The sequence below is a fragment of the Hyalella azteca genome, unplaced genomic scaffold, assembly GCF_000764305.2.
Source record: "Hyalella azteca isolate HAZT.00-mixed unplaced genomic scaffold, Hazt_2.0.2 contig14441, whole genome shotgun sequence".
Lineage (NCBI taxonomy): Eukaryota > Metazoa > Arthropoda > Malacostraca > Amphipoda > Hyalellidae > Hyalella > Hyalella azteca.
Genome location: NW_025944327.1, coordinates 227,999 through 250,401, shown reverse-complemented (window position 1 = coordinate 250,401; position 22,403 = coordinate 227,999). Strand labels below are relative to the sequence as shown.

General features: G+C 37.0%; 1 protein-coding gene across 1 annotated transcript in view; it reads left to right on the top strand.

The window, feature by feature from the left end:
- LOC108664655 (phosphatidylinositol 4-phosphate 5-kinase type-1 gamma) overlaps positions 1-22,403 on the top strand; it is a 99,940-nt gene that overhangs the window by 53,785 nt on the left and 23,752 nt on the right. The window contains exons 10-14 of the mRNA XM_047884056.1: positions 3,810-3,942; positions 4,623-4,710; positions 8,800-8,862; positions 13,155-13,406; positions 20,683-20,845. Coding sequence (XP_047740012.1) covers positions 3,810-3,942; positions 4,623-4,710; positions 8,800-8,862; positions 13,155-13,406; positions 20,683-20,845 — 699 coding nt within the window. The remainder of the gene's footprint in view (positions 1-3,809; positions 3,943-4,622; positions 4,711-8,799; positions 8,863-13,154; positions 13,407-20,682; positions 20,846-22,403) is intronic.

The window sequence follows — 22,403 nt, the reverse complement described above, 5'->3', positions numbered from 1 at the left end:
AAGGAAGGTTCGTTGAATTTTTGGGGAAGGTTCATCGAGAGTTTCATTGAATTTTTCAGGCGGGCAGTCAGGCGGTCGGTATACGATAGCTATGCACAGATGGAGATAGGGGATGTATAGTATAACATGTTCCACATATCCATTGGAGCCTAAATGCAGGAAAACTGTTTTTGCCGCGAGGAAGTTTCTGAGGTAGACTATAACGCCTCCTATCCTTCTCCCTTCTTTTCGATCTGCTCGGTAATGTTGAAAGCCTTTCATCTCGATTTCTCCATCTTGGATATCTTCTCTTAGGTGTGACTCGATTAAGGCAAGCATGATTATTCCTTCTGTCTCAGCAATTTCTTTAAGTACGCCGATCTTGTGGCGTTTTCTTCTTGGGAAGAGTCCCTCTATATTAGCTATCATGATGCTAGACTCTTCCCTTCCTTGCGTCCTTAGTTGCTGTAACACTGCACTGCCAGGGGTCTCTGACTCTGCAGCTGTTGCTGTGATTTCTGCTGTTGTTCGTGCAATGTCAACAGCTGCTGCATTTGTTGTTGAATCTGATCTACTTGCCTCTGTAGGCCTAAAAAATTGCTGCGCTTGATATCGAGTCCTGTTTGTTCTTCTTCACTCCGGTAGGTAGTGTTGGCCGGTGCGGAAATTTTTGGAACTGCTCTGTACCTTTGATTTCGATAGATTCGCCCTTCCCAGAACTGATTTCTTTTTAACCATGTAATTTCTTTCTGATGTTTTAGGTTTGGCAGTATAATCTATCCTGTGTTCCGAGGAGGAACTATCAGGGTCACGTCTCTCTTCGGCATTACCACTCAATTGCAGGTTGAGTTTAAGGTGGCAAAACCGACAGGAATCACGTTTGCAAGCTACATTTTTAATAATATTCCAGCATAGGAACGAATGGTAATATTGACAGTCTCTCCCGTTTTTGCATCCGCGTTGGTTTTTGCTTCCAAATGTTGCAAATTTTTGACAGATCTTAGGGTGAGAATAGTTACAGTTCATTTCTTCATTCTCCCCATCGCACTTGCCCTGAAGATATCTCCAGCAAACGCGTTTCTTAACAGTTAAATGTTTCTTGTTCGAGGCATTTAAAGAGGAGAGGGGCAACTCTACGGTCAAGGGTCGGGGTAGGCGGATCATGTCGGGCAGCAGTGAGGGATGGGGGGGAGGAAGTAGAGGGAGTAAGGGGAGTTGAGGGAGTAAGGGGAGTTGAGGGAGTAAGGGGAGTTGAGGGAGTGAGGGGAGTTGAGGGTAGCCGCCTCTTAGTCGAACAGAGAGACCCATTCATGATAGGCCTTCTTCTCTCGGACGCTTGAACCGTCTGCACACTCTCCATGGCTTCTTTCGCCCACCTCTCGTTCATAACGCATTTTCTACACATGAATGATGTTCTCGTTTTTAAATATTTTTCAAGTTGGTATTCTGGAAGTAGTGAACATTCGAAGTGACAAAATTGTCTGCATGTGTTACATCTTAGTGCCAATTGTCCAAAATTGCATTTTTTTGCATTCCAGACATTCTCCGGCAGGTTTACTAACACAGACTTTGGCTGCCATGTTTTACAATCAATTGGTAACTCACTCACTTTTTACTGACTTTCCCTAATTCCAGACTATTCACTGGAACACTCCAGTATAGTATGAGTCAACAGAGTTAAATCGTACTCAATCTTCTCAATCAATCGTTACCTGGAACTGTACTCACTGGAGAGAAGAAGGAAAAGGTATATCATACTGTACACGTGGAAGATGATAAACGGACTGGCTCCCAACTTTGAGAGTGAGACCTCCAAAATAACGACATATTACAACGAAAGAAGAGGGAGACTGTGCAGGATTCCCCCATTTAACAACCGAGCCGCGGCCAGAGTACAGACTCTTCGTGAGGGATCACTGTCCGTGGTAGGACCGAGGCTCTTTAATGCCTTGCCAAAAGCGCTGAGAGGAGGGGAGTTTACCCTTGCAACATTCAAGAGACAACTGGACAAGTGGTTGAGCAAGATCCCGGATTGTCCAGTAATGGGAAACCACCCTCAGCAAGTGACAAGCAACAGCATCTTGCATCAGCTCGCCCAAAGGAGGGCTAATAGACGGAACACGTCCAACGTTACATCCGACGACGATTCGGAGACGGAGGACGACGAAGGCGGCGCATCAGCGTGACCGTGGACTAGGACGTCCTAAACTCATCACAAGGTCACGCTAAGCCTGATGAAGTGAGGGTGGACATGGAGGCCGCGGCCCTGAGGGGGGCGCTCGTGGCGGCGGGGGGCGTGAAGGTCGAGCCGACGCTGTCCAGCCCTGACGACTACGAGCCTCACGAGTTAGTGAGGCAAACTCGTGAGGCTCGTAGGTGTCAGGGCTGGACACTAACTCCAACAGTGGCCTCACCCCATCTCACTCGGCAATTACCTCCTCGGATACCATCCCCTCCCGCAAACAACAGTCCAACATATTGGTAAATTATTATGCTAGCATCAGTCATCTACCCAATCCCACACAACACGGTTACAGAACCCATCACTCCACCACCACACTCCTCACCAACCTCACACAACGTATACAAGATGGCATTAACTCCAAGCGACCAGCACATCGCACACTACTGATTACAATTGACATTAGCAAAGCATTTGATGCCATCCCACGCTTCCCACTCACGGATAAAATCTAGAAAACAACACTGCATAACAACACCAAACGTTGGCTTGCCAACTATTTAACAGACAGACAGTCATTCGTTCACTACAATGGCAAATCATCACACAAAAAACATACCGAACGGAGTACCCCAAGGATCAGTCCTCTCACCAACACTTTTCAACCTTTACATGCACGACATTCCAGCCCCACCAGACAACATTCACATTTCGTCTTACGCAGATGACATCACAATTACATCAACGCACACCAATGCTAACACATGCTCTACACAAGTACAACCTTACATCACACAACTAGAGAGCGGGCTAGCACGCAACAGACTCAAAGTTGCCCCCACCAAATCATCGTTATTTTTCAGAGGCCCCACTGAGGCACTGATTTTGGCCTTTGATCGGGCATATTTGTGGAAATATTGGGATCCTTTCGAATGTGGGACGTAAAGGACTGCGTGTCGGAAGTGTGGGACGTAAAGGACCACGTTTCGGGAGTGTGGGACGTAAAGGACCACGTGTCGGGAGTGTGGGACGTAAAGGACTGCGTGTCGGGAGTGTGGGACGTAAAGGACCACGTATCGGGAGTGTGGGACGTAAAAGACCACGTTTCGGGAGTGTGGGACGTGAAGGACCACGTGTGGTCTTGTACTATTAATAATTATTATAAATGTAACGAACTTGATATTTCCGAGAAACTGGGGAAAAAAGTTTAAGGAGCTTGACGTTGCTAGCCAAGTTGACGTGCTAGGGTGCGTTAGTGTCGCTAGTTCTTGAACATTAACTAGCGTAGCCTTGATGGGGGGTGAGCTCCCCTTGGTGTCTCAGTCGCAACTCTGAGCAATTAATTACCACTAATTATGTTTATGTTGATGATTTATTCGTCATAAATGATGACAATTTTTAGGATTATTTCTTCGTCGATTACCTATGCAAACATAAGTGCTGATGGTATATTAGTATTGTGATCATTTCTTCGTCCATTAGATGCTGATGGTATATTAGTATTGTGATCATTTCTTCGTCTATTAGATGCTGATGGTATATTACTATTGTGAATAATGATAGTAATAATAATATAATATAATAGTATTGTGATTAATAGTAGGTAATATTTATAATAAGTATTGTGATTAATGTTGATGTATGGCAGGCCTGGGGGCATTCCTGCGAGGAACGTGCGAGGCGAGCGCCTGCTGCTCTTCCTCGGCATCATCGACATCCTGCAGAGCTACAGACTTAAGAAGAAACTAGAGCACACCATCAAGAGTATGGTGACGGACGGGGTGAGTGGTGCACACCATCAAGAGTATGGTGACGGACGGGGTGAGTGGTGCACACCATCAAGAGTATGGTGACGGACGGGGTGAGTGGTGCACACCATCATGAGTACGGTGACGGACGGGGTGAGTGGTGCACACCATCAAGAGTATGGTGACGGATGGGGTGAGTGGTGCAGTGCACAACATCAAGAGTATGGTGACACTGTAGAAGCAGTGAAAGGTTAAATATGATTGATACTTTTTTTTTTTATTTAAGTCAAATAAAAATATTTTATACTTATATTACTAAACCTGAAATTAGAGCACTAGTGCGGAGCTCAAATGTGAGACCGCAAAACAATCCAAGTACGGAGGTCTGATGATGAACAAAGTCGTCAGATATTGAACAAAGTTGCCGATGTATATTGAGTAAAAATATTGAACATTAATCATTGTTATGAATACTGAATATGAATCCCTCCCCCCGTGTCGTGGTGTATGAGCCCCCTTCTTCCCCATGGTCTAAGTGTCCAGGGCCTATACTTTCAAAAAAAGTTAAGTGATCGTAAGTTCATCAGCCAATCAATGACGGCCTTTCAAGCAAAATCCACCAATCGTAGACGAGAAAATAGGACGTAAGTATTTACGTTCACTTAGCGAGTTTTGAAAGTATTGCCACTGGTCTAAGCCCCCCATGTCCCCAGGACACGATCTCGGTGCACCGGCCGAACTTCTACGCGCAGCGCTTCCAGAAATTCATGGCTGAGCGCGTCTTCAAGAGGATACCGTCGCGTGAGTGTCTGCTCTTATGTATCCTCTAATGCTGCCCCCTTTGCCCTCTTGCGGTGCCCTCACTACCCTCTTGCGGTGCCCTCACTACCCTCTTGCGGTGCCCTCACTACCCTCTTGCGGTGCCCTCACTACCCTCTTGCAGTGCCCTCACTACCCTCTTGCAGTGCCCTCACTACCCTCTTGCGGTGTCCTCACTACCCTCATTCGGTGCCCTCACTACCCTTTTATATGCCTTTAATTATATGCTATAGTGCCTTTAATCCGGCAAATGTGCTTTCAAGTTTCCCTAATGATGTCCTTAGCATGTCTCATCTTCTATTGTACTCAGGAAGCCAGGCTCACTCATGTAGATTATATGTTATTATCGGCGAGACTTGAAAAATAAGTTAACTTTGAAAGGAGTGCGGTCTTCAATATTGAACAAGATTGTTATGTTGCTGCAGGGTTATCGGAATTATTGGTATGCGTTTGGTTGTTCTCGATATCGTTTGACCTAACGTCTATTATGTACAGCGATTGTTGTTATGGCTCTTATTGCTGTTGTTTCTGAATTTGCTCTTGTTATAGCTCTAGTTCCATGACTTGTTGAAGCTGCTATGTTAGTCTTTTTTAGTTCTCTTGATGCTCTTGAATATGATTAAGATTTTCCGAGACTACATTTTTTGGAGGAAATCTCCATTCAGTTGAGAGTAACCGCTTTGAGGTAGGAGGATAATAAGAGGATCTTAATGATAGGCGTGAGAGGATAATGCTGAGGTTGCATTGTCCAGCTTCTCTAATATTTGTGCAATGATCGTTGTGTTGTGATCGCAATTGAAAATTGTCGTTATCGCAATTGATCGCATTAAGATCTTTGACAGCGGTTTCTTGCCTGGTCATTTGTGTAATTGGAAATAACAAATAATGTTCATTTCTTAGAATAGAATTGGTATTTTTTTCTCTGGAGCCGTTTTCATTTTTTACTTTACGCATTTGAAAATGCAACAGAAAAGAATTTCGTTTGACGAAGTTGTCATATGGCCATATTCTCTTTTATCGAATTTTCCGATTAAATGCACAGCCAAGGTCGTTTTTGTGATCGTTCAGTTGAATTGTGTTCAATTTAATTTCTCATGTTTTTTTCTTAGTTATCTATGGCATTTTATCTTGGTTATCAGTGGCGCATGAAACTTTGCTAAACGCGGCATATTTTTCTGGTTATCAATGGCGGGTATTTCTTAGTTATCAGTAACGTATTTTTAAGGGGTTATCTCTGACGTATTTTTTCGGGGTTGTTACTGACGTTATTCATTTCTTGGTTAATGCCGGTTATTGTAGCTAGGCTTATATTTATCACGCTGATTTTTTTTTGTGGCACCTTGTTTGATTTTAGGCACGGTAAGTTTATTATTATTATGTCTATTATTACTAATTTATCGTTGATTTTATTTTGAGATAATTTCAATACTACAGAATTATGAGTGGATTGACGTAACCTACTTGAGCGTTTACTTGAATCCTTCCCCTGACATCATGATTAGTTCATAACAGATTTTATTCAACATTTAAATTTAATTTGAGTTTGTATACGTGCTTTTGTTTGATATTATTTGAATGATTAATTGACTGTTATAAAGTACTGCAGCTCAGCCATACCAGCACTTCCATATTCCCCCTTGACGTGTCACTATCTTGCATCGCTATCATTGTTCATTTTTACTAAATAATGTGTTGAACCTTTACATATTTACCCTGGGTGTTATATTTATTTCTTATTACATAAGTTTTCCTGTTTTCGAATATGCATTTTTTCTGTTGTCTAATACTCCTGTTTTTGCCTTTCTATTCTTCACGACAACGCCTTCACTGTTCTCTAATACTCGTGTTCTTGCCACTCCTTTTCGTCTTCACTGTTCTCTAATACTCGTGTTCTTGCCACTCTTTCTCTCTTTTACAATACCTTAATTGTTCTCTTTCCGTTTTCCCCATTTCTTTGCCTAGATTCGTGATTTTTTCACACCAACTTCCCTCTAAGTTCTAGTATTCAGTTTCCACTTTATGCATATTTCATTACTTTATCACATTGTTTATCCTGATTTTGTTTGGTTCGTTGCGCACAAGAAAGACTTGTCCCCAAGAACCGGTGGCCACTCGCCGGCAAGTAAGTTTCGCGAAGAGAAGCTATGTTTTCATCGTATCCTAATTTCGTTCACACTTTTAGTTGCTATTTTGTTTGCAAATGTGAAGTTAATCGAATTTTCTTTATGATTTTAGTTAACTCGCTGTTTTATTTATTGCCCAATCCTTTCTTGTTGGTTTGATGTATTGATTTGGTAGAGGCAAAGTAGAAGTAGGTAGATATATAGAGTGGGCCCCTTGCTTGAATTTTCCTTATAGTACACAGTCAGCTTATAAATGAATGAAATTTTTGTTAACACATTACGAAACAAGCGTAATATGGCAATCAAAGCTTTCAATTAGTTTTTTAGTCAAATATTTAGAACTATCTAGTCTTCAGTCTAGTAATGTCAGAATGATCAACCACTTATCCGGTATCATTAGTACTAGTATTATATCTCAAAGTTCTCTTTGGATGCGATCATTATTGTCTTTCATTTCTAAGGACTTCAAATGCAATCTTGAAACTTTTGTTGCTCTAAACTTGGACCTCAGCTAGGAATTAAGCCAATATTATGGCCACACATAAATGCAAAGTTTTAAATTACAGACGCAAAAGTTTCGTCAAGTTCGTTTGGGATCCCTGCCCACGGAGGAAAAATCAGAAAATGGCGCGTGGATCTCGTTCAAATTCATACATTCCTTCATTTAATACTTGCTATTGCGTCTTGAGTTATTCCTTGCAATGGACTACACTTGAATCGTATTTATTATTTCTTCATTGATTCGTGTTGTTTTAAACTTGTTTTTATTAGCTTATATCGTCGTCACTCGAATATCTATGTTTACACCTGTATGTTTTACACCTGTCTATGTTTACACCTTCGACTTATTCTGAATTAAATAAAAGTGTTCCTCTGTTTATTAGGTTCTTAGAATATTTACAGTTATTTTAATAATCAATATTGGAAATATTATTATATATTTCCTCATGTACAATTTTTTCCACAAAAATATTTTGATTTTCCAAGACACTTGCATTCCAATTTTAAAAAAGGCTGAGAATGGATTTAATTCATTTGTGCATTATTCTCTGTTGGTTTTCAGTCTCATGTTGAACTTTGGGTTTGAATTTTCGAGGGTTGTAGACTTTTTCTGTCCTTCGGATGTCCATACTTTTCTGATTCGTCGGTCGCAGAATATGTATAATTGTTCACGTTGCATTCCCTGTGACATTTTCCGTGATCGACTCGCCTCAACCGCCGCACTTAATTCTCTGAAAGTTATTTTCTTACCGTGATAAATCGTTTGTTCATCATAGCGTTTTGGAGATGTCTTATGATGCGATGTCTTCACAGTGACGGTGACCAGCGTGTTGACTTCATCAGTATTATTTGTTAAAGGTTAATGGTATTATCTGTTGAATTTTCTTTGACTATCATCAGTTTTACTATTATTGCGAAGAGGGTTAATAGTCTTTACCTGTTGAATTTTCCTTGACTAGGAATTCCCTGTACATCCCTGTAGTCTTGTATCAACATTACATCGTTTCAGCGGTATATATTTCCACATCCAAAGTATTCTTTCTTGAATTTCTATCAATTTTCTTGTTCTCGGTTAATCGAGAATTTTGAAAATCGAAACCCTAAAACGATTATCGAAAGTGTTCTCTTTATAGTGGTTCTTGGCTGATATTGCTCATTTTATGCTATTACGCATACTCAGAGGGATATGTGGGTCAGGATTTAGCACTTACGTGAGTCCAGCTCCTATATTCAACGTTAAAAACACTACAGTGCGTAATCCTGACTCACTCATTGATGTGAGTGTACTCAGCTGGATCACACAGATGGCGTAGGCCTGCTACCTTGTAGGCATGTTCTCCCTGTAGGCGTAGAGCTGGGGATGATAGTGCACCAGTATATTGGTGGATGATAATGGTGGATGATGATTGATGTTTGGCCGTTGTTGTTGTTACTGCCGCTGCTGTAGTGGACCTGCCCGAGGTAACGGGCCAACATCGAAAATTCCGCACGCTCGTCTCCAGCTACATAGGTACGTTGACCCTGCATAACCTGCATCATGCTGCATCACCTTGCATGAGTCTACTTTAACCCTACATGATTATACTTGATCATGCTTAATTATAAATGTCCCTACATAGACAGACATACAGGACCCTACACGACCTGCATGACCTTACTGATATCACATTATTCTGTACGATGATACGTAATTTTATTTTATTCTTCATGGCTTTATCTTGCTTTTGACGTAGGGCCCATCTTGGGCCCACGTTGCCACTTCTTGAGCCCGACGTTGTTCCCTCTGGGGCACAAATTTGACCCATCTTGTCCCCGCCATTGCTCTTGCCCTATTTTGGGCCGGCATTTTCCCTTCTTGGGCCCGAATTTTTTCCTTCTTGGGCCCGAATTTGTCTCGTCTTATCCCCAACTTTGCCCTATTTTGGGCCGGAATTTTTCCCTCTTGGGCCCGAATTCGTCTCATCTTATCCCCGACTTAATTGGCCATATTTTGGGCCCAAATTTTTTCCCTCTTAGGCGCGAATATGTCTCATCTTATCCACGACTTCGCCCCATTTTTGGCCCGAATTTTCCCTCTTGGGTCCGAATTCGTCTCGTCTTTTCCCCGACTTTGCCTTATTTTGCGCCGGAATTTTTTCCCTCTTGGGCCCGAATTTGTCTCATCTTTTCCCCGACTTTGCCCTATTTTGGGCCAAAAATTTTCCTCATTTAGGCCCGAATTAGCTCCCTCTCAACGTGGTGCGCTCATGGGCTCACATGGCTCATTCTTGGGCCCGAATTTGTACCATCAGGACTTGGTCCCATGATCGTCTCGGGACACCTTACTTTCCCCACGACTTCCCCACGAAGCTGCTCACGCATGCTTCCCCCAGACGATGTATTTTCCGGCTAAATATTCCATCACTACGCATGTCGTGTTTTCTGTCTGACATGCTCCACCATTCTTCATTATACTGCTTTATAGACTGTATTATGTTAAACCAGGCACTAACTACTCAAAGTATATGTCGTGCGTGTTCGCCGTCTATTTTATAATCTCTTTTACATGAAGCTTGCTTAAAATTTTTTAATTTATCCCCGTTGACTTTTACATTATCAATGTAAATATTACTTTGCAAAGTTCATTACTTTTTTGATGCTCTGATGAGTGAGCGACTTTTCTGAAATATTTTACATTCATTTTGCTGGTTGCAATACTTGAGGCCGTGAATTTCCATCCAGCAAAAGATGAAGTTTTAATCACATTTTTTTTTATTCTAAAATCTAAATCATGTGCCAGAACGCGGTGTAATTGCATATCATGTAACGTTATATATGTTAATTTACAACTTTTATAGTCTAATTTATAATTTTTTCCGACTTCATAAATTTTCATTCAAAGTGAAAAATTTTAAAATTGAAGTACATGTTATGTTTGTGCGTTCATATCAGCGTTTTGTGTCTCAACAAACTTGTTTCCCATCTGATGTTCACTACTGCACCAACACACCAGTCTGCATTGAGTCTCATTCTCTGTTCTTGTAATCAATAACATGTCGATAACGATGATTCTCATGAATAAGTTGAGTTTGTAAGTCGTCTAATCTTGTATAGAATACTCGTAGACGACAATGCTGCAGCGTCCACTCTTAATACTAATATTTCCGAATATTAATATTATATATTTCCGAATATTAATATTATATATTTCAAAATATTAATACTAATATTTCCGAGTATTATTATTATTTCCGATTATTAATGGTAATATTTTCGATTTGCGTAAAATCAGCAAGTCATGTTGTGATGTTGACCAAACCATAGAAGATATGTTAGGATCTCTTGGCATTGATGTACGTTTGAAATTCACACCTGAAAAACTAGGAAATGTTTGTGGATTTTTTGTATATTTTGCTTTGCTTTGTATTTAGCTCCTCACATAACGTTTTATACGACGAGTTCTACTGCGTACATCACACCTTGTAATTAAATATATTTGTATTTGTACCGTGTCTGCTCAGAAGTTATTTAATTTTTTTTTTCTCGATAACATGCGTTCTTTTACAAAATTAATGGTTCAATGAAGAATCAGTTATTTCCATGCAATATTCATCTACGATATTTTACCAATTCGCATGAAACTATATTCTATAATTCGATTGAAACTTGACATAATTTGCATAAAATTCATCGAACAAATCAATTATACTCTATCCGCTGTAGACCAGCATTTTTTTTGCACCCTGCACGCATTTTTCTCCCGCTGATGTTCCTAATTTTATTGTCGCTTATTAGATACACATACCTATATGCCTTGCTACCTGTGTTCTTAGTTTTATTAGATTATTTGAATGCATTCTTCTCAATACAATATTTATTGACATGTAATATATATGTGCCATCAGCTGCCACTGACAGCTTTTAGTATACTTGAAAAGCTCTATAAATTTCACTTACAAATTAGGAATGTATAATGTGATCTTGTTTAAATTGATTACTAAACTGCATTAAAGTATACATAGAAAAATTACGAGCATTGCAAAAAATGGGGTGTAAATCTTCACTGAGTGAGAAAAAAAGACTCACTTTTTTTTCTCTTTTCAGTGAGTCTCACTTTTGTGAGACTCACTGAGTGAGTCTCACTAAAAAATGAGTGAGACTTTGTCCAGATAACGGTGCACTTCCATTGTGTGAGCCATCCTTACTCAGCTTAACACAGCTAAAGGCGCATCAGTCCGCTCTGTGCTCGTGCTGTTTGTGAAAATGTGCGTCGATATTTGGTCAATATGAGCCGTTTATTTTTCTTTGCTCTTTTCTCTGACACTAAGAAAATTATTTATTAAAATTTACTGTTCTTTTGGATCAGGGTTCGTTCATTGCATATACTTGCGAATACGAATACTCTTGCATTCCGAAACAACTTTCGTGACTTCAATAAAATAGTAGAAAATATATCATACCGTACTTAATATATTGAAAATGTTATTTGACTCAAGCACGCCTCTGCTGCAACCTTTAAATTTCTCTTAAGCACGCATGAGAATTTTACAATTTTCTGTTGTTTTAGAAATAAAAAAAATTGTTTTATGCTCGTTACTTCCTTCTAATATCACTTAGATGACCTTCAATACAATGATATTATTCTTATAAATAATTTAAAAACAGGTTTCAGGGCTGCCTCTTAAATTGTTCAATGAAATGTTAATATTGAAAATTTCGTTATGAAACTTAATATAATTTGTAATAAGTAATTTAATTAGCTCTCAAGAAATCCCACTGACATTATCTCATTTATTGGCTATTCTTGTTTTATTCTATTAACTGGTCAGCATTTGCGTGCTTTAACAATAAACATAACAATCGTAAGGTTTGATGTTGTTCAACGTGTGGCATGTAAGTCATATGGAACACAATGCTTGCTTCTAAAAAAGTGATAATTTCGAAATGGTGTGAGAAATTTTTCCGACCATTGTTCATTTTTGCTCTTAGTTGATTTTGAAGTATTAGTTGTCGCTATGTCGTTTATATTGTATTTTATGAGTTTTTCCTCACTATAGATGAAGGATATCATATAGGGCTACGTTTTATTTCACAATCTCTGCACAAGTTTCTTGGGATAGGTATTTCGTTCTTGTTGCTCCTTAAATTTTCTAAGTTAATAAATATTTAGCATTGCTCATGTGAAAAATTAATGGTCACTTACAGCAGAGCAATCATGGTCTGTGGGCTAACGAGATATGATGAATTGAATAACAATAAAATATTACAGTAATTGACTGAAGTGAAAAACTTGAATGAGCATATATAGGTGCATGATATAACAGCGTTATATTTCAACTCGGACGCTAACCAATCCAAACAAGTGCCGCCCACAAATTTTGTACACCAAAATTAATATTAATATATATTAATTAATATATTTTTATCAATATTAATATTTCCGCCGATCCGATAGCGCGACTGCAAATTTTTACAAAAACGAGCGGCGATCGAAATGATTTTCTTGACTCACGTGCACTTCTCCATCGGCTCCTTCTTGATATTATTGTCCATCATTTGTCATTCTTATTTATTTTTACTAAAATCTAGGTCCATAAATCCAAACAATGTTCGAGCAATAATGTTACTGTGATAGACACCAATGGTGTTGGTGACGACAAGAGTTACGAACACATCGATTCTTGGTCACGTTTGAATCGGTTGTTGGTAATGCCGGGGGTAAAAGATACAGACATTGTATCTTTTACATTAATTGTATTGTGAATATAACACATTTTTAATTGTATTGTGTATATAACACACGTAATGTTGTTATATACACAGCGCTGCGACACTCGCCTTCCCGTCGCCGTGGTACATCGCTGCGCTTCCAGAGACCGCACTCTTCTTCTCATCTCTTAGACCCTGGCACTGCTGCTACTGCTACTGTCACTGCACGCAGTAATTCTACTGCTACTACTGCTGCTGATGTTGTCACTACTGCCACTGCTTCTACAGCGGAGGCTGAGCTCAGCTCCACAGCAGAAGCGTTGCCAGACTCTGAGTCTAACATCCACAAGCCTGAGTCTGATCGAGGTAGGATTCTCCGCTCGCTGTCCCCGCCTGGTCTTATTTGATATCTGCATTTTATTATTAACCTTTAACTCTGCGCTTTATAATCAGCCATTAACTCGGCGCTTTATAATCAGCCATTAACTCTGCGCTTTGTGATCAGCCATTAACTCGGCGCTTTGTGATCAGCCATTAACTCTGCGCTTTGTGCTCAGCCATTAACTCTGCGCTTTATGATCAGCCATTAACTCTGCGCTTTTTCTGCGCTTTGTGATCAGCCATTAACTCTGCGCTTTGTGATCAGCCATTAACTCTGCGCTTTGTGATCAGCCTTTAACTCTGCGCCATTCAACCATTAACCATGCGTCCAGGCGTCAAACCATTTTCCTTGCGTAATGTTATTACTTCACGTTACTATCCTGCGCTATTATTTTTTGCTTGCAGTGCTGCTCCAGCTACTAATGTTAAATATTGTTGCATTTGATTTAAATGAACATTAATCCAGCTGCTAATTTTTCTCTGTCGTGCCAATGTGAGGGCAATTGTTGTTGTCCCAGGCTTACTTTGGAGCTTATCAATTTTCACTTATGATTTACTTTAATGTTTCCATTTTGTTCTGGTTAAAATATATGTTATTGAATTATCCATCGTTATTGTTATAACGGTTTATTCGTTACCTACGTGCGGAGCGATCGTTTTTATTAATTTAATTACCTAATTTTATTATTGCATAGTGTTATTACTTTTATAAGTTTAATTCCACATCACCATTACTGCTGGTTGTTTTTTAAACGGAGGTTTGTCTTCATTAATTTTTGCTTGTGACAAAATTAATGGGCCCGAATTTAGTGATCTTGACTAATCTAATTCAACTAATCATCAGTGATTTTGAGGTCAAAAATATTATTTACGGCTGAATCCTGCTTTGATTTCTTTTAAATATGGCGTCTCTCAAGTCACGGTTCCATCTTAACGTACCTAAATGCTTTAAGTTTCATCAAAGATTTTTTTTTGTGGTGGTCTTGCTTTCGTTGTTTCTGTAGTCGTCGTGCTAAAATCGTTGCAATTATTTTTTTACGTCTTTTGAGAATTTTTTTTTACAGCATCAGATATACGTTTTTCTTGTTTATTACAGGTTGGACGTGTAATGTTTTTTATGATTTCCATATTGATCATTTATTATTAGCAATACTGGTCCTTATCATCCATAAAATCACAATTTGCTTCATAAGATCATGAAAAGCTTCTTGTCTCGATTATGATTTGGTCAAAAATTAGTTATTCGCGTTTTTGCCCAAATTAATGCGTATTAAATATTTTTTGACATGTTCTTCTATTGACCAAGGATTTAGCCTTTCTAACCACAACTCTGATGATATTTCTCATACAACCAATAATATTTTAATTACTTTAACCATATCGCTACTGAACAATATGCAAATTCTGTTAAAGTTCTACTTCACTGTTTTTTTTTCTAATTAATTGAATTGAAGTAGGTAAATTATTTAAATTAGTCAGTCTCTCTTACTGTGAGCGTTCTTTAAATTGATGATTAAAACTATAGAGTAATGTTATTTCTACCATCTTGATGATTAAACTATAGAGTAATGATATTCCTACCATTTAATTGGTGCTGGCAATTCTTGTATTACAGAACATGCGTTTGAAGTTCACATCCTGAGTTTATTGCAATAGTCAAGGAGTGGGTTTTTCTTTAATGCAAGTTTGAATGAAGACGAGATAATGTTTTTTGTTAACAATTTGTTCGTTTTCTGTGAGTTGTGTGTATTTTTTGCTGACTTTGGTGCATCGTACAGCAGGTTTACATTTTTTTGTAAACCAGGACGGCTCATTTTATTTTTTCAAGTTTATAATAAAATTTCTGAATTATGTTCAGTTTAAGTAAAACGTTAACATTTCTACGATGCATTATTTGATTTCGTGGCTCTTATTATTTTGTTCAAAGCCTTGCACTGATCCGTCTTGCATCTCTTGTATTACGGAGCTTCGTCTGATCCGGTTAAAGTGTTTACAGTCGTCAAAGTGTTTACAGTCATTACAGTCTTCAGAATCTGACAAAACATCAGATGTTGTTGAAAACTTGCGTTCCTTTACGTTTCCCGATACCGTAATTTATTATTCATTTTAACTATTTTTGTTGTCGGGAGGCTACAATGAAGATGGCGATAACTTATTATTATTATTTTTAAATTAGTTTCAAGCTTTTTTGTCAGGATTTCTATTATTCTAACACAATAATAACCTATTAATTTCCTCGTAATAGAAATTGAACCCTAAGAATTTTTTAAGTAAAAATTTTTTTGGTTTTATAATATATAGTGATTATTTAGTTTATGTTGAGTGGTATCATTCGTGACATTCAAACACTGTCATTCATGGCTATGAATGAACTAATGTTAAATTAATTACCTAATTAATTCAGTTTGCTCAGCCCTGTGTTGATTAATCTCGATATTGAAATATATCCTTGATGGATTTGTACATATTCTAAATTATGATTACAATTCAACTGACTGAAATATTGATTCGGCCTCCTAATACGTTTGAAGCTGTTTCTTATTTCACATTAGAACATTTATTTATATTTATTTTTCAAACATATATTTCAAACCTTATATGCTCAACGCGTCGCTCCTTAACTCAATTCGGACAAAATTCATCAACATTGATAATGAATAGAAATTTCCTGAGAACTTGATATGGATTATTTTCGAATTTGTGCTATGAAAATTAATTCTAATTAGTTTTTTTGCACAATGTTACTTTGGGGTTATTAATTTTAATATTAGTTAATCGTTGTTAAGTATTTTTACCGATATTTTCTTGGTGAATGTTGTGAAAGCCATTTTACTGTGTTCAAAGGCGCCGTTCATAGTGACTGACAAGTCACTTCACACAGTCTCGTTTAATACGAAATATACGGCCTACATAGAACCTTTCATAATAGTGAAAACGATTAATCCTTTCACTCGGTCTAGTATAGTGAATGAATTGTATAACCTGCTGCGAACCTTTTAAAATAGTGACTTAAGCGTCACTTGTTTTGTATTTTCACCATTTTTGTGTGTATTTTTAGTGATATTCACTTGATACAGTCGAGATTTTAAGATTGTTGACCATTTAGTATGTGGAATCTGAATTTAATTTAATGAATTTAAACTCACGTAATACTCATCACTTTTGTTTAATGCTAATTTACTATAAAATGCATCAAGTAAAAAGATGAGCAAATTTCTGTATCTTTCTATTTTAATGCTAATTAAATATAAAATGAATCAAATAAAAAGACTTGAACAGCAATGCGCAAATTTCTGTATCTTTCTATGCATCACGAAGAAGTGATAACAACCATCACCACCACCACCACCGAGCCATGCACCAACGTCACCACCACGGACCCTGGTGGCCTCACCACCACCACCACCACCACGTCTCCCCCCGACGTCCCCGTGGGGGCCAAGGACCCCACGGGTGGGGCGGTGAATTTACCGCGGGTGTTGCAGGACCGTCCCCTCCGGGGCTCGTCTGCCCGCCCGCCCCCTCCTGTGCCCCCGCGGTCCCCACGCACAGCGGGCCCCACACGGTCCGGTGCCTCTGTGGCCTTTGCCCCGCCTTTCGTCAGAGGTATTCGGTCCTCGGTCCCGTATTTGTTTTTTTTTTCTTTTCATTAGTATTCAGTCCCGTTCCTAGGTTCCGTATTTGTTGTTTTTTTTTTCTTCTCAAAAGGCGGCCTAAGTCCCGTATTTGTTGTTTTTTCTTTTCGTTAGTATTCGGTCCCCGTTCCCAGGTCCCGTATATGCTGTTTTTTTCTTCTCAAAAGGCAGCCTAAGTCCCGTATTTGTTGTTTTTTCTCCTCTTTGAGGCGGCGTTCATTAAAGTTTTGGTGTTATTTACATTTATCTATATGTACGACTAGAATATTTTTGTTCGAAGAGTGTGATATATTTTATTAACTTCACCCCGATTAACTTCAGATTTTTTTATTAGTTATTGTTGATTTGTATTCATTGAGGCGGCGTCCATTATCGTTTTGGAGTTATTTCCATTTTTCTATATGGACGACTAGAATATTATTGTTCTGTTTGAGAGTGTGATATTTTTAATTAACTTCACCCCGCAATATGTGATATTTTTTATAGTTATTCTTGATTTGTATGTCTTATTATGGATTCGATTTAGTTTAAAATATAGTATTATTATTATTTAGTGCGATAGCGAGCCGAATTTTCATTCAATAAAGTATTTATGTTGGTTGCCCAACCTGAACCTTTGTTGCCTTTCACCCACTGCACCAGCGTGTAGTTCGCTACTCGTACTCACTAGTACACGTAATGCTAATAATATTACCACTATTACAGTCAGCCGTAGTGTTTTTATTACATTATTACAGTCAGCCGTAGTGTTTTTATTACATTATTACAGCCTGCCATTATGTTATTATTACATTGTTACAGAGCCATAATCTTATTTGAAACAGTCAGCCGTAGTGTTATTGTTATCACCAATACATGATTATAACAATACAGTTGGCTGGTAATGTATATTTTTTCCTTATGTTCCTCTCTTAAAAGCTCAGTTTTATTTTTTCCTTGCGTTGTATGGAGTGCTGAGGCGTTCATATTGTTCATATCTTGAGTTATTATCAAGTGAAGTGAACTCAATCGCTTGTTTCCCTGTTAACTTGAGAGTTTGATGTTCCTAATATATGTTCCTCTGGTAATAGTTTTTTGTAGAAAAATTTTGTATACGAAGAAAAATAGACGGCCAGTTTTAGTTATTTTTTTATGTATAGACCTGCTTTACTCGCCCAATCAAAAGTTTTTGTATCGTTTACGTTTATTTATCGTGTATCGTTTGTTTAAATAATAAGTAAATTGATCGTATTTCAATAAATTATTGCCAATTGGCTTCTATTTATTTATTAGCATGTTATCAATTTTTTTTCTAACATTCAGATGTCTGTGGCCAAAGTAGTGATGGAGATGGTTCATTTTTGCTATATTTTTGTTCCTGTATTAAGTTTATTCTAATCGAAAATAAAATTAAATGTTTTGAAAACTGTAAAATTCACTGCTTTTCTATATAACTCATATTCAGGGTATACATATTTGCAATTACTGTTTTTACATCACTCCAAAAAATACAGGAGATAATGAATTTAATAGCAGAGATAAATAGCATTTAATAATTTTTAATACGGTACATAAAAATGGTGGAGATAACACATTTTCATTTAATATTTATTGCATTTGCGTACATACTCGTTGACAGTTAAGCCACTTTTCTTGCCTTTTATTCAACGCATTAATTTAAGGTTAATTTTGTTAATTATTTCTGTTTCTGTTAATTATTATTTTTTCATGGTAGTTATATAAGGAATTTTTTTTTATTTTGTAGCGCTTATCACTTCCTGTTGTGCGATGCTTGATTGCAGTGATACAATACTCAGTTCTGCGTCTATTTAATAATTCATAATCCCTTGCATTTACAAACCAAATGAATAATTTGTGTTGGAATTTTTCATGCCCAAGCATTTTCTCTAGTAAATGACAATGTTAGGTAAAGTTTTGATATGCAAGGGCTTTGTAATTGTGATAAAAGCTAGCCGGCCGTTCGTGCAGATTTTTTTAGCGCATTTTCTCATTTATGGAAAAAAATACACTATTGTGCTCGCCATGTCCGTCTGTCTGTCCGTCTGTCCGTCCGTGACTTCAAGTTTTCGTCGACGAGAAAATGCGCTCTCTGTCACTCACTGCAGTGAGTACTGAGTTATATTTTTTTTCTCAGCTTTCCCGGATGTCTGGTTGGCTCGAAAGTTATTCGCTGGTTTTTTAAAATCATTTGTAATTATCCTTTAAGTTATTTTCTTTGCCGAAAATCTATGATTAAGTATAATAATTTTTATTTGCTGGCCGACAACTACAAATCCTAATCACCTTATACTAATTCTTTTTTTTTATGATGGTTTTTCTTAATATTCAATTTAATTATTATTTATACGCTTCGTGATATTTATATTCCTCGATTTATATCCATCTCGGCGACATATAAAGATAATTCGATAGTATTATGGTGAATCAAACACCACTTCTCAATTATGTGCCTACATTTATGCCGGGAGGCGGAACAAACTCTTAAGTGACCACTAAAACTGTAAATTTGTGCGTATAGCGAAAATTGTAAAAAATTCTTATCTAAAATTATTATGTACGTAATATTGCATTTTTAGCTGACGTATTTTATGCTCTCAAGTTAAGAGCGGCCTTATTATCCTGCTAGAAATCTTACCTAGTTTTGTCCTTGTATTCATTATTGTTCAGCTTAATTTTGACTGCTTGTATTTCGCCTCTTAATTTCTGCCTTTTCGCTTCAATTGTAATCGCTAACCTGTTCCTGGCTTATTTTAATCGTAAAATTATACCTGTAATTATTTTATTTCAAGTTACTTTCCTCATTTCTTTTCCAAATCTACATTTAACCTTTCCTTTTACTGTCATAATATTTTCGTATTTTCCCTGCAAATTCCACCTCATTGAATTTTTTTATTGTATTGTCATGAATAATATTTGTTTCTAACATTGCTTTGGTTGGACACATTTCACTTATTCAACCACACTATGATTTTGTGAACTTTTTCATCATTTAAATTTCTACATGAAATCTTTTCATGATTTTAATCTCATTTGATCAATGAATCTCTCATAGAGGCCTTCTTATCTCCAGTCTATAGAATTGTTTATCTCGATACTCAGAGCGAGGTCAATTATATTGATTCATCTCAGTTAATTATATAATTAATTCAACACATTTTAATTGGTCAACTGGCGTGCACATTTTCGTTTTTTTTGATTTGTGTAAATTAGTAGATTTCGGCTTATGTGAATTCTATACTCAGATGGGACTTTAATCAATTCCATCTTTTTTAATTTTATTCACAGATGGGACTTTAATCAATTCCATCTTTTTTAATTTATGATCAGATGGGACTTTTAATTTAATGGATGGGACTTTATCCAAATATCGATTAACTTCTTGCCCCTTTTGGAGCTTCAACCAGACCCACTATTACTCGGCAAAAAGGGCGTATCTGTGCTAAAATGTTTCGCAATTTGAACAATATGACCTATGAATCTTTCTTAGTGATAATAAATATGACATAACGGGCGAAATTTGGTGTGACTGTGGTGTTGTGGTGCAGGTGGTAATTGTTTGTGTTGTGGTGCAGGTGGTAATTGTTTGTGTTGTGGTGCAGGTGGTAATTGTTTGTGTTGTGGTGCAGGTGGCAGTGGTCGTGGGTCTGAGTCATCACCACACAGCGACAGTGTGGTACCCACATCACCACCCTCATCCACCACACTCAAGTCTTCCCTGCACCACGTACGCTCCTCTCACCATCACGTCACCACCGTCGCCATACAGGAAGATCGCACCGACGTCGTCAGGTAAATCAATACTCACTATTAATATGAATTTGCACTATTTAAATCAGTTTTTACTATTAATATCAATTCCACTATTTAAATCAATTCTTGCTATTAAAATGAATTTCCACTATGTAAATCAATCCTCACTATTACGAATAACGCCACAATATGGTTATATGCTTCTGAGTTATGTTTTCAGATCTTATCATATATTTATGTTTTCATATCTTAATCATATATTTTATTTTTTATATCACATCATTTATTTATGTTCTTATATCTCATCATATACTTATGTTTTCATATCTTAATCATATATTTATGTTCGTATATCATATCATTTATTTATGTTTTCATATCTTTTATTTTCAATATTTTTTTCAGTAGTTTCCATTTTTAAATTCACAATAAATTGATCTTCAGCATAACTTTTAACATTTTTTGATTTAATTGAAAATTTACTATTTTAAGTTCTTGATCGTAATTCGATGTTGGCAATGTTGGCCAGCCGTTTATTGTGTAACCTGCTGCCATATGCGATCATTATACATTCGATAATTTCATACAAATATTATTAAATATCAATTAATGGAGTTTCACCTCCTAAAATTTTGTATACTGCTTCCATCTATTTCACTATTTTACACGTTTACTTTTTCGAATCATTTATAAAAAGTTAACATATGCCAGAGAAGTTATTCAATTATGACTTGATAATTAATAAATATAATAAATTATTATTTATTACCATCGCCATGTCGATAACCCTCCAAGATATTTATACCTATCACCCTCCATGAAATTTATCTTTATGAAGGTCATTCATTTCATAACCAAACAATTCGGGTCATTGCTTAAGCCTTCTAGAATTTTGAGTTATTTTTGTTTAAGATGTTTTTTCTACTAATAATTTATTTTATCTCGATACTTTACATTGTTATTTTAGTAAATTTAATTTTGTATAATTTTTTTCTATACAGCTCATCAATAATTTCTTTAATTTTTCCGTCTCTCTTTTCTTCTTATTTTGCAGTTTTAACATTTTTTTCCTGCATTTTCTATCGTTTATGATTATGTTATGAAAGTATACATGTAAAAAAGTATACCAGTATGAAAGTATGCAAGTACGAAACTATACAAGTACGAAACTATACACGTACGAAACTATACAAGTACAAAACTATACAAGTATGAAGGTAAACAAGTATTAAACTATAAAAGTATGAAGATATACAAGTATGAAAGTAACAAGTATGAAAGTATGCGAGTATGAAAGTATACAAGTGTGAAAGTATACAAGTATGAAAGCACGCGAGTGTGGAAATATACTAGTGTGAAAATATACAAGTGTGAAAGTATACAAGTGTGAAAGTATACAAGTATGAAAGCACGCGAGTGTGGAAATATACTAGTGTGAAAGTATACAAGTGTGAAAGTATACAAGTATGAAAGCACGCGAGTGTGGAAATATACTAGTGTGAAAATATACAAGTGTGAAAGTATACAAGTATGAGAGCATGCGAGTGTGGAAATATACTAGTGTGAAAGTATACGTGTATGATACATGAAAGCATAC